Source organism: Hylobates moloch, unplaced genomic scaffold (genome assembly GCF_009828535.3).
Source record: "Hylobates moloch isolate HMO894 unplaced genomic scaffold, HMol_V3 SCAFFOLD_8, whole genome shotgun sequence".
Classification (NCBI taxonomy): domain Eukaryota; kingdom Metazoa; phylum Chordata; class Mammalia; order Primates; family Hylobatidae; genus Hylobates; species Hylobates moloch.
Genome location: NW_026652283.1, coordinates 59,077,828 through 59,095,310, shown reverse-complemented (window position 1 = coordinate 59,095,310; position 17,483 = coordinate 59,077,828). Strand labels below are relative to the sequence as shown.

Sequence of the window (17,483 nt, the reverse complement as noted above, 5' to 3'; positions counted from 1 at the left end):
AATGCCACAAAGATACTCCTCGAGAAGAGCAACTCCAAGACACATAATTGTCAGATTCACCAAAGTTGAAATGAAGGAAAAAAATGTTAAGTGTGTCCAGAGAGAAAGGTCGGGTTACCCACAAAGGGAAGCCCATCAGACTAACAGCTGATCTCACAGCAGAAACTCTACAAGCCAGAAGAGAGTGGGGGCCGATATTCAACATTCCTAAAGAAAAGAATTTTCAATGCAGAATTTCATATCCAGCCAAACTAAGCTTCATAAGTGAAGGAGAAATAAAATACTTTACAAACAAGCAAATGCTGAGTGATTTTGTCGCCACCAGGCCTGCCCTAAAAGAGCTCCTGAAGGAAGCACTAAACGTGGAAAGGAACAACCGGTACCAGCCACTGCAAAAACATGCCAAATTGTAAAGACCATCGAGGCTAGGAAGAAACTGCATCAACTAACGAGCAAAATAACCAACTAACATCATAATGACAGGATCAAATTCACACATAACAATATTAACTTTAAATGTAAATAGGCTAAATGCTCCAATTAAAAGACACAGACTAGCAAATTGGATAAGGAGTCAAGACCTATCAGTGTGCTGTATTCAGGAAACCCATCTCACGTGCAGAGACACACATAGACTCAAAATAGAGGGATGGAGGAAGATCTATCAAGCAAATGGAAAACAAAAAAAGGCAGGGGTTGCAATCTTAGTCTCTGATAAAATAGACTTTAAACCAACAAAGATCAAAGGAGACAAAGAAGGCCATGATATAATGGTAAAGGGATCAATTCAACAAGAAGAGCTAACTATCCTAAATATATATGCACCCAACACAGGAGCACCCAGATTCATAAAGCAAGTCCTGAGTGACCTACAAAGGGACTTAAACTCCAACACAATAATAATGGGAGATTTTAACACCCCACTGTCAACATTAGACAGATCAACGAGACAGAAAGTTAACAAGGATATCCAGGAATTGAACTCAGCTCTGCACAAAGTGGACCTAATAGACATCTACAGAACTCTCCACCCCAAATCAACAGAATATACATTTTTTTCAGCACCACACCACACCTATTCCAAAATTGACCACATAGTTGGAAGTAAAGCTCTCCTCAGCAAATGTAAAAGAACAGAAGTTATAACAAACTGTCTCTCAGACCACAGTTCAATCAAACTAGAACTCAGGATTAAGAAACTCACTCAAAACCGCTCAACTACATGGAAACTGAACAACCTGCTCCTGAATGACTACTGGGTACATAATGAAATGAAGGCAGAAATAAAGATGTTCTTTGAAACCAACGAGAACAAAGACACAACATACCGGAATCTCTGGGACACATTCAAACCAGTGTGTAGAGGGAAATTTATAGCACTAAATGCCCACAAGAGAAAGCAGGAAAGATCCAAAATTGACACCCTAACATCACAATTAAAAGAACTAGAAAAGCAAGAGCAAACACATTCAAAAGCTAGCAGAAGGCCAGAAATAACTAAAATCAGAGCAGAACTGAAGGAAATAGAGGCACAAAAAACCCTTCAAAAAATTAATGAATCCAGGAGCCGGTTTTTTGAAAAGATCAACAAAATTGATAGACCGCTAGCAAGACTAATAACGAAGAAAAGAGAGAAGAATCAAATAGATGCAATAAAAAATGAAAAAGGGGATATCCCTACCGATCCCACAGAAATACAATCTACCATCAGAGAATACTACAAACACCTTTATGCAAATAAAGTAGAAAATCTAGAAGAAATGGATAAATTCCTTGACAAATACACCCTCCCAAGACTAAACCAGGAAGAAGTTGAATCTCTGAATAGACCAATAACAGGCTCTGAAATTGTGGCAATAATCAATAGCTTACCAACCAAAAAGAGTCCAGGACCTGATGGATTCACAGCCGAATTCTACCAGAGGTACAAGAAGGAACTGGTACCATTCCTTCTGAAACTATTCCAATCGATAGAAAAAGAGGGAATCCTCCCTAACACATTTTATGAGGTCAGCATCGTCCTAATACCAAAGCCTGGCAGAGACACAACAGAAAAAGAGAATTTCAGACCAATATCCTTGACAAACATTGATGCAAAAATCCTCAATAAAATACTGGCAAACCGAATCCAGCAGTGCATCAAAAAGCTTATCCAACATGATCAAGTGGGCTTCATCCCTGGGATGCAAGGCTGGTTCAACATACGCAAATCAATAAATGTAATCCAGCATATAAACAGAACCAAAGACAAAAGCCACATGATTATCTCAATAGATGCAGAAAAGGCCTTTGACAAAATTCAACAACCGTTCATGCTAAAAACTCAATAAATTAGGTATTGATGTGACGTATCTCAAAATAATAAGACCTATCTATGACAAACTCACAGCCAATATCATACTGAATGGGCAAAAACTGGAAGCATTCCCTTTGAAAACTGGCACAAGACAGGGATGCCCTCTCTCACCACTCCTATTCAACATAGTGCTGGAAGTTCTGGCTAGGGCAATCAGGCAGGAGAAGGAAGTAAAGGGCATTCAATTAGGAAAAGAGGAAGTCGAATTGTCCCTGTTTGCAGATGATATGATTGTATATCTAGAAAACCCCATTGTCTCAGCCCAAAATCTCCTCAAGATGATTAGCAACTTCAGCAAAGTCTCAGGATACAAAATCAATGTACAAAAATCACAAGCATTCTTGTACACCAATCACAGACAAACCGAGAGCCAAATCATGAGTGAACTCCCATTCACAATTGCTTCAAAGAGAATAAAATACCTAGGAAACCAACTTACAAGGGATGTGAAGGACCTCTTCAAGGAGAACTACAAACCACTGCTCAATGAAATAAAAGAGGATACAAACAAATGGAAGAACATTCCATGCTCATGGGTTGGAAGAATCAATATCGTGAAAATGGCCATACTGCCCAAGGTAATTTATAGATTCAATGCCATCCCCATCAAGCTACCAATGACTTTCTTCACAGAATTGGAAAAAACTACTTTAAAGTTCATATGGAACCAAAAAAGAGCCTACATCGCCAAGTCAATCCTAAGCCAAAAGAACAAAGCTGGAGGCATCACGCTACCTGACTTCAAACTATACTACAAGGCTACAGTAACCAAAACAGCATGGTACTGGTACCACAACAGAGACATAGATCAATGGAACAGAACAGAGCCCTCAGAAATAATGCCACCTATCTACAACTATCTGATCTTTGACAAACCTGACAAAAACAAGCAATGGGGAAAGGATTCCCTATTTAATAAATGGTGCTGGGAAAACTGGCTAGTCATATGTAGAAAGCTGAAACTGGATCCCTTCCTTACACCTTATACAAAAATTAATTCAAGATGGATTAAAGACTTACATGTTAGACCTAAAACCATAAAAACCCTAGAAGAAAACCTAGGCAATACCACTCAGGACATAGGCATGGGCAAGGACTTCATGTCTAAAGCACCAAAAGCAATGTCAACAAAAGCCAAAATTGACAAATGGGATCTAATTAAACTAAAGAGCTTCTGCATAGCAAAAGAAACTACCATCAAAGTGAACAGGCAACCTACAGAATGGGAGAAAATTTTCGCAACCTACTCATCTGACAAAGGGCTAATATCCAGAATCTACAATGAACTCAAACAAATTTACAAGAAAAAAACAAACAACCCCATCAAAAAGTGGGCGAAGGACATGAACAGACACTTCTCAAAAGAAGACATTTATGTAGCCAAAAAACACATGAAAAAATGCTCATCATCACTGGCCATCAGAGAAATGCAAATCAAAACCGCAATGAGATACCATCTCACACCAGTTAGAATGGCCATCATTAAAAAGTCAGGAAACAACAGGTGCTGCAGAGGATGTGGAGAAATAGGAACACTTTTACACTGTTGGTGGGACTGTAAACTAGTTCAACCATTGTGGAAGTCAGTGTGGCGATTCCTCAGGGATCTAGAACTAGAAATACTATTTGACCCAGCCATCCCATTACTGGGTATATACCCAAAGGACTATAAATCATACTGCTATAAAGACACATGCACACGTATGTTTATTGTGGCACTATTCACAATAGCAAAGACTTGGAACCAACCCAAATGTCCAACAACGATAGACTGGATTAGGAAAATTTGGCACATATACACCATGGAATACTATGTAGCCATAAAAAATGATGAGTTCATGTCCTTTGTAGGGACATGGATGAAACTGGAAAACATCATTCTCAGTAAACTATCGCAAGGACAAAAAACCAAACACCACATGTTCTCACTCATAGGTGGGAATTGAACAATGAGAACACATGGACACAGTACAAGATGCAGGGACCCCCCAGCCGCTTCTCCCCATGGAGGGGGGCCTCCGGGCTGCACCTGCTCCTGGTTTGATTTATGAAACCAAAATACGATGTGGAGGCCCACGATCGTCTTCCCTGTACCTGGTGGACCCTGGATGACCGTGAAAGGCTTCTCCAGATCCTCCCTGACCGCCACGTTCTGGCTGGGGTTCAGCTTGTGGCGGCCTCCGGGGGTGTCGTAGGTCTGCCGCTCCAGGAACCTGCTGGGGATCACTCTGCAGAGGGGCTGCGGGACAGGCCGGCCCAGTGCGATGTTGGTGACCAGCGGGGACGCCTCCTCTAGCCCACGCACGGCTTCCTCCTTGCGGAGATCAGGAAGCTGCTTGGGCAGCAGCTCAACGGTGAACAGGGTGCCCGGCCTCAGCACCTCTTCCGGTGCCTTCTCCATGCCCATGTGGTGGACGAAGAGGTGCACCGGTCTGAGAGCCTCCTGCCGGTCTGCCCGGCGCTCCTGGTCCCAGTCCTCCGTCTGCCCGTGGGCCACCCAGGTATACGTGCCGGGGTCAACACTCAGGCCAGGGCCGAGGCTGCTGGGCCTGGGGCGTGGGCTGGCTGTGGGAGCCGGCAGCCCCTCGAGCCGGATGCGGAGGTAGCAGCAGCTGAAGTTGATGTCGGCACAGTTCTCCTCGAGGAAGCCGGCCTCCAGGCGGAGAGCGCCCTGCAGTTGCCCCTGCGGCGTCCGCGACGCCTCCCAGGAAACACTCAGGTGCTGAAGTGTGACAGAGTCATTCTCGGCAACCGCGCCAGTGGCCGACTCCAGGGCGCAGAATGGCTCCCACACGCAGGCGTACTCATCCACGTCGCGGTACCGGTCCCGCGGGGCCTGGTACACATGGCCCGAGAAGCAGTCTCCGGGCCGCTCCACGTGCTCCAGGCAGAGGCTGAAGTCGAGTGCCATGGTCCAGAGCTGAGGGCTCGGTACCAGGAAGCCGTGCTGCAGGCTGGCGCCGAGCTGCACCTGCAGGGTGTCCCCGCTGCCCAGCTCCCGGGCCACCTCCAGAAAATGGCCACAGCGGCTCCGCTGCACCTGCACCAGCTCCCACCGCTGGGACGCCTCGCCCTTCTCCTGGATGAGAGCAGCCGCCTCCGGCCAGCGCTGCAGCTCCACCAGCGCCAGCAGCTGCTTCCACAGGGCCGTCTCCACAGCCCAGGTGTGTAGGTCCAGCACAGTGCCAGGCAGTGGCAAGGGCGGGCTGAATCCCTGCACTGAGTAGACACGGCGCGGCCACAGGAGCTGCAGGCCCAGCCGGCCTGCCAGGGCGTGGGGGTGCTCGGCCAGCTGCAGGGAGCCATAGGGGATGGGGCAGGGGTCAGGCAGCGTCTCCCGGTTGCTGGGGAAGAGCAGCCGGAAGCAGCGGGAGCCTGCCTCCCCGTCCACAACGAAGCCCAGCTTGTCCAGAGGCTGGGCCTTGAGCTGCACGGCCAGGTGCAGGCTGCGCGGCCGCTGCTGATAGCTCTGGGCAAGCGTGTGCTGGAGGCTGAAGCCCTGGCAGAGCCCATCGATGTCCCTGGCAGAGTAGGCGGGGCCCCCATCGCCCAGCGCCAGCAGGATCGCCGCTGCAACACCACGTCCAGGTACCTGCGGATGGGCGAGGTGGCCCATGTGTACCAGTCCACCTGCAGCGAGTAGTGGCCGCCCTGCTGCTGGTGGCCCCGGGCGCAGCGGCCGAATGCCGAGCGCTCCAGGGCCTTGCGGATGTCGCAGCCTGCAGGAGCCAGGAACGGGTGCATGTCATCCGTGGTGACTAAGTCCACCGTCTGCTCGTAGTCCTGGGTGCGAGCAGCAAACTGGACCTGCTTCCAGAGGGAGGCCAGGAGGTGCAGCCGCGTGTCAAGGGGACTGCCCCTGCTGCCGTGCAGGTGGTGGCCGAGGTGCAGTGACAGGGGCACCCGGTCCCCGTGCTTCTCACACATGGCCTTGAGCTGCTGGCTGCGGGGTGCTGGCTGCCACCTCAGAGGCGTGACCGTCCGCGTGCGTTCACGGCCCACCGGGAACTCAGCCACGAGCCTGTTAAACTGAATCATGTGCTCCTTCACCATGATGTGGGCCGCTCGGAAGCCCAGGGTGCTGTCCTCGTCCGGCTGCTCATAGAAGCAGTCAGACTGCAGGCGGTGCCGGTGCAGCAGCCGAGAGAAGTAGCACGCGGCCACGACACAGGCGTCCATGGAGTCCAGGCGGGCCGGCAGCTCACGGCCCGCACCCGGGTGCTGCCTGATCACCTCCTCCGCCTCCTTGTAGGACAGCTGGCGGTCAGAGCGGACCACGGAGGGTGCAAAGTGCAGGCTCTTCAACTGGCCACTGGCCTTCTCCATGGTGAGGAACAGGGAGATGGCCAGGCAGTCCTGGCCAGGCAGGAGGCTGAGGATGTCCTGGCAGAGGCTGGCCGGCAGCATGGGCACTGGCTCCCTGCCAGGGGCATAGAACGCAGCACCCTGCCTTCGGGCCTCCACGTCCAGCACCCCGTCCCTGTGCCCAGCGAATTTTTAAAAAATTTTGGCCAGGCACGGTGGTTCACACCTGTAATCCTAGCACTTTGGGAGGCCAAGATGGACAGATCACCTGAGGTCAGGAGTTCGAGACCAGCCTGACCAACATGACAAAACCCCATCTCCACTAAAAATACAAAAATTAGCCTGGCATGGTGATGGGCGCCTGTAATCCCAGCTGCTCGGGAGGCTGAGGCAGGAGAATCACTTGAGCCTGGGAGGCGGAGGCTGCAGTGAGCCGAGATCATGCCACCGCACCCCAACCTGGGTGACAGAGCGACACTGTCTCAAAAAAAAAAAAAAAAAAATTATTTTTATTAGTGTGTTGCCCAGGCTGGTCTTGAACTCCTGAAATCAAGCAATACTTCCACCTTGCCCTCCCAAAGTGCTGGGAGTACAGGTGAGAGCCACCACATCCAGCCCTATCATTCTGTTGTCTATCTCCATGAAATCAACTTTTTAACCTCCTACATATGGGTGAGAACATAATTGTGTTTCTGTGCCCGGCTTATTTCAGTTAACATGATGCCCTCCAGTTTCATCTATGTTGCTGCAAATGACATTTTATTCTTTTTTTTATTGCTGAATAGTATTCCATTGTGTATATATACTACATTTTCTTTACACATCCTTCCATTAATGGACACTTAGATTGATTTCATATCTTTACTATCATGAATAGTGCTACAATAAACATGTGAGTGCAGGTATCTTGTTAATGCACTGATTTCTTTTCCTTTGGCTAAATACCCAGTAGTAGGACAATGGAATTTTTTAACTAAACAATATTGATAGCTTGTTTTCTCTGAAATCTATTCTGTCACCAGTTTCTTAAAATTAATCTGCTGAGTTGAATTTTTTTTTTGTTTACCTTTCATCATATGCTGGGGTTTTCTCCACCATTAATCTTTCAAAATTTTATCACATATTTATTAAGCTTAACTCATTACATTTCCTGTAGCTTTTCAAGTAGCCTGTTGTGTAACTCCCTATTAAAATGAAATACCACCTGTATGCACATGTGTACTTACATGCACACAGACATAAATTACTGAAGACACTTCTGAAATTTGATACAAATAATCTATTTTCAACAACTTTCAAAGTGGTCACTCATCATTATTTGCTGCTGGCAGATGATCTTGAGAATATAAAGACTAGCCTGCAGTGTATCCCAACTTTAATGTTTTTATTAATCATCTTTTCATAAGATGATTAGTATTCATTTTCATGATATATATTCATTTTCAAATATATAACATGTAATATTACCTTAATATTTTAGATACTTTAGGAGATTTTTTTGCATGATTCAAATAAGATCTAATATACTAGTTTACTCACTGTGGAAAACATCAATTACCTTTTCTTATTGTATTATTACCTACATGAATATTACCTGAAAGCTATTTCCTAACTATTTATTAGGGAATTTAGTATGTTACATTTTGATAATGTTCCATGATCTTCATTAACAGGTTCCAGAGAAATGTAATATCTTCATTTGCCCCACCCCAATTAAAAGAAGCCATACACTCTTCTAAGTACAGATAAATATGTCTTATTTTTAAAAATATATTAGTTCCTTCTGCTGTTATCATTTTCAGCTAGATTTTATACCCCTTAATGAATTAATCTAAAATTCACATTATTTTTAGTGATTACACAAGTAACCTTTAGAAACATTTTAAATACTAAAACTATAAGATTTTAAGTTAAAGAATTTTTAGATGTGCTTGTTAGAGGTGTTATGCTGTGACTGCTACAGCTAGCTGCGTATTAGAATCACGTGCAGAGCCTGGGCCCTCCCCAGATTAGTTAAATTAGACTTCGGAATATTATTAAAGTTTCCTGGGTGATTCTAATGAACAATTGGCTTGAAAACTTGGTAATGCTCAGTTCTCAGTCTGGTTTCATACTAGAAACTCCCGGGAAGTTCTTAAAAACACAAGTGACCGCATTCTACTCCTGAGAAATTTCTATTTATTTGATGGATCTCCTGCCTCTGTGTGTTATAAAAGCTCCCCAGGTGATTTTAATAAACAGCCATGGTTGAGAGCCAATGCTCTAAGGGAAAGAGAACTGAATTATAATCAGGAAACTTGTCATTCCAGTCTTAATTCTGTGAACTCAGGTAAATCATCTAACATATTTAAGCTTGCATTCTAAAATGGAGGTAATTAATAATGGCCTATGCCTGATTAATATTTTTACAGTTGAATGAAACTATATACTCAAAAGTTATTTGCAGTGAAGTGTTATACAGATGGTGGCATAGCAATTAAGATTTACTACGCAATAGCTACTGTGAAGTGGTATGTTTTGTCTTTTGTACTTCTTGGCAGAAAGATGCTAGATCCCCTGAGGCAGAAAGAAACTTAGGCTACTTAGCGATCCTCAGGGTATATCATTATGGTTCTTAAAGTTCACTCTGTATTTTTATGTGTACCAGGCTGCTAGTGTCTCTAGGTGACAGGGAGGAAAATGTAGAGGAAAGGTGGAGTTGCCCCTGCTGGTGATTTTTTTTTAATTGTGAGTTCATATAATTAGTAACATCCTTCTTACATCTTCACAGAGACATGGTTGGTAGCAGTGGAGTCATTTATATGATTTAACTTTACAAACCCTCTCTTGTGTACTCTTTTTCGATGCTTTTCTCTTAAATCACTTCTGTCTCTGCTTTCCCTAGTGTTTAAGCTTCACTAACATTTACCTATATATAAATGGATGAGGACAGAAGAGAAAGGGTCCCCAAAGATGAATACTCTCATTACTGGTTTCCCAACATGATATAAACCTAGGACTTCACCCGTTGGAGGGATGAAAGTTTACTATGCATAGCATTTCCTGGTGTGTCAGTCTCGGTACAGCCTCTTGCTCAATTCATCAACTGTTTCCAGGCAAAATTACATACCATTTCTTGAGTGTTTTAAAGCCTCCTGACTGTATATTTGTGAGTTCTTTGATATATTGACTTCTTTTTCTTTGAGTCGATTCCCAGTAGTGGCATTACTGGGTCAAATGGTAATTATATTTTTAGTTTTTTGAGAAATCTCCATACTGTTTTCCATAGTGGCTGTACTAGTTTACATTCCCACCAACAGTGTATATGAGTTCTCTCTTCTCCACTTCCTTGTCGACATCTGTTGCTTTTTGTCAATTTTAATAATAGGGATTCTGGCTGAGGTCTGCTATCTCATTGTGGTTTTGATTGCATTTCTCTAATGATTCATGATATTGAGCATTTTTTCATATACCTGTTGGCTGTTTGTATTTCTTCTTTTGAGAAATGACTATTCATATCCTTTGCCCAAGTATGAATGAGATTATTTGTTTTTTTCCTGTCGAGTTCCTTATCTGTTCTAGATATTAGTCCCTGTTAGATAAATAATTTGCAAATATTTTATCCCATTCTACACGTTGTCTCTTCACTCTGTTGATTTTTTTTTGTTTTGTTTTTCTGTGTGGGAGCTTTTTAGTTTAAGTCCAAATCGCTTATTTTTGGTTTTGTTGCCTGATCTTTTGATGCCTTTGTCACAAATTCTTTGCCTAAACCAACGACCAGGAGAGGGTTCCCTAGATTTTTTCTTCTAATATTTCTATAGTTTCAGGTTTTACTTTGAAGTCTTTAATCTACTTTGAGTTCATTTTTGTATATGGTGAGATAATGGTCCAGTTTCATTCTTCTGCATGTGGCTATACAATTTTCCCAGCACTGTTTATTGAAGAGATTGTCCTTTCCCCAATGTAAGTTTTTTTGTTTGTTTTTGTTTTTGTTTTGAGACAGGGTCTTGCCTTGTCACCCAGGCTGGAGTGCAGTGGCATGATCATGGCTCACTGTGGCCTCAACCTCATGGGCCCAGATGATCCTCCTGCCTCACCCTCCCAAGTAGCTCAGACTACAGGCATTCGCTGCCACACCTGACTAGTTTTTTATTTTTTGTAGAGATGGGGTCTCACTCTGTTGCCTAGGCTGATTTTGAACTCCTGGGTTCAAGCAATCCTCCTGCCTCAGCCTTCCAAAGTGTTGGGATTACAGGTTTGAGCCACCGTACTCGGCCCTCAGCGTAAGTTCTTGTCTGCTTTGTTGAAGATCAGTTGGCTGTAACTATGTGGCTTTATTTCTGAGTTCTCTGTTCTGTTCTACTGGTCTATGTGCCTACTTTTATACCATGTTGTGGCATTTTTAAAGTTTTTTTTAAGTGGGGAGTTTGAGACCAGCCTGGGCAACATGGCAAAAGCCTGTTTCTACAAAAAAAAAAAAAAGAAAAGGAAAGAAAAATTAGCCAGACATGGTGGCATAAGCCTATAGACCCAACTACTTGGGAGACTGAGGTGGGAGGATTGCTTGAGCCTGGAAGGTTGAGGCTGTGGTGAGCCATCATAGCACCACTATGCTCCAGCCTGGGTGACAGAGCAAGACCCTGTCTCAAAAAAAGAAGAAAAAAAGAAGAAAGAAAAGTGGGCTGGGTGTGGTGGCTCAGCTTGTAATCCCAGCACTTTAGGAGGCCAAGGCGGGTGGATCGCTTGAGGTCAGGAGTTCCAGACCAGCCTAACTAATGTGGTGAAACCCATCTCTACTAAAAATACAAAAATCAGCTGAGTGTAGTGGTGCACACCTGTAATCCCAGCTGCTTGGGAGGCTGAGGCAGAAGATTTGCTTAAGCCCATGAGGCGGGGGTTGCAGTAAGCTGAGATCATGCCACTGCACTCCAGCCTAAGTGACAGAGCAAGACTTCATCTCAAAAAAAGAAAAAGAAAGAAAGAACAGGGGTATGAGCACAAGAACTCTAACAAAAGATTTCTGGATGGATTGGGTTAATGGAAAACTGGCAGAAGCCTGGAGGAAGGAGAAGGTCAAGATCAGCTAATGATAATTGATAAGAAGTCCTTTGTCATTATGAAGAGTATCAAAAACATCCCTGCAGCCTGGGATGGTTGATTGATAATTGTAACTGTAAAACAATATAATCCAATGTGTATCATGACTTAAGAGAATTTGAGAAGAACAGAAAGGTGAATGCCAATGTTCAATGGCCAATGGAACAGGTGTATAGGGACTTTATAGCAATACTTCAGTGCTCTAATGTTCAGGTCCTACCTCCCCATCATTCCCTGGGTGGTGTGTTATCTGTTTATATTTTTATCTGCTATCCTAATCTGGGAGTCCTTTGAGTGTAGGGATGACTTATCCATCTTTGTAAATGTCCTCAAAATGCTTGACGTATAATGAATATGTTACCACAACGCCAGGGGTTCAGTCTAGGTCCTGCTGCTCACAGCACAGAAAGCCAATGACTAAGATGATGATTATTGCCAAGGAAGAAGGCTTTAATTGGGGGCTGCAGCAGACGAGACGAGATGGGAGCTCAGTCTCAAATCCATCTCCCTGACAAACTAAAACTAAGGATTTATATAGCAGGGAAGAGATATAACAATGTGTAAGAAACAGGAACTAGGGAGGGGCAAGGAAGCAGTTATGATGAATGAGGGGCCCTCATCTCATTGTCTGGATATGGTGATCTGGTGAGTTTCATTTCTTCCATACTTTTTTTTGAGAGACCTGAAGATCCTTTGTTGAGTAAGGAATCAGATAAAGCAAGTGTTAAGGTTCAAGCTTCAAGACCAAAAATGTCCATTTCTATGTTTATCCAAAAAACTCTCTTTTGGACTATTGGGTCAGTTTGAAACTCATGTTAAAACCTCTAATTTGATTTCATTATCTCATTTTGCCTGCCTTGTTTCTGAAAGTTTTATGTAATTCAGATGTCACAAACCTCTAAAATTCTTTCCCTGTTCAACAAACCCCCTATGACACAAGTTTACCTGCATAACAAACCTGAACATATACTTTGAATCTAAAATAAAAGTTTAAAATAAATGAGTAAATAAATAAATAACAGCAAAACTATGTTTTTTTTAAAAAAATTCTTCTCAGAGTCACCTATGATAAAGACTTCTAGATTTTGTAGGTATTTTACTACTTAATCTGTACAAACAAGTATAAACCAAGAAAATATTTTAAAATTACTCATGACTAAACAGATGCATTCATGTTAAACTTATCTCTCATCCCTACCCATTCTTGAACTCTTTCTCATTCACTAGTCATTTATGAAAAAAAAGTATAACAAATAACTCTATAATAAAATGGAAAATATATAATTAAGCTGGAGGAAAGGAAGGGTGGGAATCATCCTTTTTTTGGTATATGTTAGTAAATTAATAGTAAAAATAAGGGAGGACTTAGCCATAAAGATTTTAAAACAGCATGTCTTAATTTGTATACAAGGCTACTATGTTGGTCTGTGAAATACTTAAAAAAAAAAAAAAAAAAGCGATTGATTTTCAGTGCTGCAATCCTGACCTCTAGTGGACATTCAGAACAAAAACCCAAACATTACATCGTTTTATTTAGTTACTCCATCAAGCACCGTTAGACAAGCGAAAATATTAAACTTTCTTTCTTTCTTTTTTTTTTTTTTTTTTTGAGACGGAATCTCGCTCTGTCGCCCAGGCTGGAGTGCAGTGGCGCAATCTCGGCTCACTGCAAGCTCCGCCTCCCGGGTTCACGCCATTCTCCTGCCTCAGCCTCCCGAGTAGCTGGGACTACAGGCGCCCGCCACCACGCCCGGCTAATTTTTTGTATTTTTAGTAGAGACGGGGTTTCACGGTGGTCTCGATCTCCTGACCTCGTGATCCGCCCTCCTCGGCCTCCCAAAGTGCTGGGATTACAAGCGTGAGCCACCACGCCCGGCCTAAACTTTCAAAGAGCTTAAAACATGAGAAGCAGAATAAAGTAAAAGAATTTTTGGCTAATATTCTAAATATTCTTGCTGTAGAACCTATATTTAAGAGCAGCTAGTATTAACTTATTTCTTTTTGCATGTTAATTATCTGTCACTTTCACTACTCTCTTTGAAACAATGCATTGCTTTATAGATCATAGCAGCAAGAAATTTATCAAAGAGAAGCCAAAGGGATTTTCTTCTGATTACCTGTAATATATAACAAGCTATACGAAAACTGAGTGGCTTTAAAAGGACAATGATTTTTATAGTGAGACATATAGTGATGTTATGTAACCTCCTGATAGAATGCACTGAGAAGGGCACAGCATCAGTTCTGTGGTATTTGTGCCCAAAATACATATTCTGAATTTAACCATAAGGAACCAGCAGACATATCGAGTTGAGGGACATTTTATAAAATAACTGGCCAATCCTCTTCCAAAGCATCAAGGTCATGAAAAATAAAGACTGAAAATAGTCCCATATGAAAGGAGACTAAGGAGACATTACAACCAAATTCAATATATAATCCAGAATTGCATTCTGGACCACAAAAAGGGCATTAGTGGAGCATTTGATAAAAATAATAGTTCTTGGTTTTGATCATTATACTGTGGTTATGTAAGATGTTAATGTTTGGGTGAAACTGAGTGAAGGATATGTAGGACTCCTTCGAACTGTTTTTGCAAATTTTTTCTAAATTCGAAATTATTTCCAAGTGAAAAAAATAATTAAAAGCAATCATTTATTTTTTTACAATCTCATGAGTCAGAAATTTTGGAATTCAACTGCGTGGCTCATCTCTGATCGACTTGGCATCAGCTGGACCACCTGATTCACTTCCAGATGACTTCTTTACTCACACATCTACCACCTTGGTGATTCTTGGTCTTTCTTTTTTACTGATGAAATCTGGTCCTCCAAGCCTTCTTGTGATTGCTTGGTTCCTTAGAGAGCATGGGGGTATAAGTATAATTGCACTTCTTATATGGTAGCTGGCTTCCAAGAGTGAGTGCTCCAAGAGACTGGACATGAAAGCTGTCAATATCTGAAGGCCTGGGCACATAAACTAGCATGGCATCACTTCCACCATATTCTACTGGTAAAAGCAGTACCGTAGTCTGCCCAGGTTGAAATGAGAGAACAGAGACCTTAACTCTCAATGGGAGAAGCATCAAAGAATTGTGACTCTTTAATCCATCACAGATATCTAACAAAAGTCTCACCGAGTTAGCACTCAAGATGGAATTAGTAGAAAAGAGCATGGATTTGCTTTAGTCTGATAGACATGAGTTATAGCCTGGCTTTACCATTTACTAACAGTGTTCTGTCTCTGAGCTTCAGTTTAGTCATCTCTAAAATGGTGGCAATAATACATATGCCATAGAGCTGTTGAGAGGATTAAGTGAAAAATATAAAATACTGGATATAATAGGCAATAAATACATGAACCTAATAATAATTGCTAGTGTTTATCGAATATTTACCAAATACTCAGTTCACTTGATTTATGCTATCTCATTTAGTGATTATCTCTTCCTAGGGTGGTATGTTTTCTTTTGGATGGGTCAGAAAGGACAGAACCCCATTTCCTCTAGCTTTGTCTGTGAACCCGCTCCATTTACTTTGGTAATTTGGTTTATTGACTTGTTAGGATTTCCATTATTTCCCTTTTATTTTGATCCCTAAGAACGCAGGTGCTGGTGCACATTTGGTACTTTTTGACACTACCTTTTCAGCATTTGTTCTCACTGCTGTCAGCTTAAGTTTTTGACAGCTTCTCACACAATCTGTCAGCTCCCTCTGAACCCACGATTGCCTGCTTATCAGAGCCAGAATGTTCAGTGTCTTTGTTTCAGTGAGTGCTCTACTGTCAGCCATTATTTTATGCAAGATTGTGGGTGCTTAATCCTTGGCCTACCCAAGAACACCATGATCTGCACTTTGGAGCAATTATTCAATTTGGGGCAATTACTTGTAGGTGTTCTTTAAAGCAAAGATGTTGCCAGAATGTAATTGAATTTTGAAATAGCAGTATCCAAATCAGTTAAAAAGCTACTTCTTTATGCATGCAAGGCTGATCTCAATTCGTTGTCATTAGAGGAAGGTGGTGACCCTTTCTTCCCACAGCAAGCTGGGTTTTTGTTGCCTCATATACTGCAAGCAGTCAGCTACTTTTTATGAGTGTTTTCAATACAGAAACAAATAATAGAATTTAGTTCTGGTAGAAGTCACTTATTTGTTATCTTTTTACTCTCTGCTCTCAAAATTTACTTGCCTTTAAATGGAAAGAATCGCTTTAATCCTTTAGGAAGTAGAGGACACATTAAATAATATCCAAATAAGAGATTTATTCATTCATTCACATATTCATTGAATCATCTTCTCTAACTTAATTGTTTAGAGTATCACTTTTGGAATTAGGCTGCTTAGGTTAAAATCCTAGATCTGCACTTACTAGCTGTTGGACTTAGGAAAGTTACTTTGATTTCTCTAAATCTTGATTTCCTTGTGTATAAAATGGAATTTTAGGTGGTTGTGGGATGAAATAAGGACATGCCTTTAATGTAATTAATTCATATCTTGGCACATACAAAATACTCAGTAGATGTTGGTTATTATTTTGCATTTGGAGTTAGACCTTGTACTATAAATGGTAAGTGGCCATAACATGTTTACTTATTTTTTACTCTTAATAATTCTCCAAACCTTTGACTCCTACTATGTATATGTTTTCCCCTTAAGAACAAACAAATTGCTGGGGATTACATATTCCTAAAAATGGGAGGCATCTTGAAAATGTGTGACATATTTTGCTTTTAAAAATACATTTCAAGGCTGAGTGTGTCGTCTCATGCCTCTAATCCCAGCATTTTGTGAGGCCAAGCCAGAAGGATCACTTGAGCCCAGGAATTGGAGACCAGCTTGGGCAACATAGGGATACCTCATCTCTATGAAAAAATTAAAAATTAGCCAGGTATGGTGGCACACACATGTAGTCCCACCTACTTGGAAGCTGAGTTGAGAGGACTGCTTGAGCCTGGGAGATTGAGGCTGCAGCGAGTGGTGATCACACAACTGAGCTCCAGCCTGTATGACAGAGTGAAACTCTATCTCAAAAAAAAAAAAAAAAAAAAAAACCTGATAGAATAGCAAGTTCTTTTCTGAATTCCATCAACTCGGATGTCTTAAAGTGTATTTGTTTGCATCGTCTAGCCACTCTGTTCTACTTTAGTTCAAGACTTATGAAGTCTTTACTTTTCTTTATTTTTATGGGTAATGTCTAGAGCTTCATATAAGCAGCTATAGTAATACCTTATTTTTCTGAACTTGCTTAAAGAATTTACATATGTAAATTTTTCTGGTAACTGAAAGTTTCCTCTTTAGCTTCCCAAACTTCAAAACATCGTTATCTGCTTTTTATTTAAAACACACACTCACCTCCCTTCTTAAGCACAGTATTATAATATGATATAAGCATTCATTAATCCTGCTGGATTATCATTATTAATAATGATAATCAACAGTAGTTAATAATTAACTATTGAAAATTATTGGCTCCCCCAAGTGGACCCAGAGAGCCATGCATTTTGTCTTTTTTTTTTTTAATATATGTCTTCTATTTCTGTGAGATCTAATATTTTAATTCTGACAACTGTCTCTATAGGCTATCCATCCCTGACCCCATCTGGCACATACTTTATCTTGTGGTTTGCTACTTCTAATATCTACAAGCTTCAAAATCATATCACCAAACTAACTGGAAGTATGTATAGAATAAAAAGTTGAGCAAAGTTTTCTGTTGGTGTTTGTGAGAGCTATTTTGGCTATTTAGA

The 17,483-nt window shown here is 42.0% G+C and overlaps 2 protein-coding genes across 2 annotated transcripts in view; one reads left to right on the top strand and one right to left on the bottom strand.

Annotated features, from left to right (window-relative positions):
- Nucleotides 1-7,759, bottom strand: part of LOC116473884 (helicase with zinc finger domain 2-like) — a 43,294-nt gene extending 35,535 nt beyond the window's left edge. Inside the window, 4 exon segments of the mRNA XM_032758005.1 lie at nt 4,324-4,363; nt 4,365-5,923; nt 5,926-6,836; nt 7,728-7,759. Coding sequence (XP_032613896.1) covers nt 4,324-4,363; nt 4,365-5,923; nt 5,926-6,836; nt 7,728-7,759 — 2,542 coding nt within the window.
- Nucleotides 1-17,483, top strand: part of LOC116473208 (rab GTPase-activating protein 1-like) — a 293,936-nt gene that overhangs the window by 38,664 nt on the left and 237,789 nt on the right. The gene's annotated exons all lie outside the window — the stretch shown is intronic.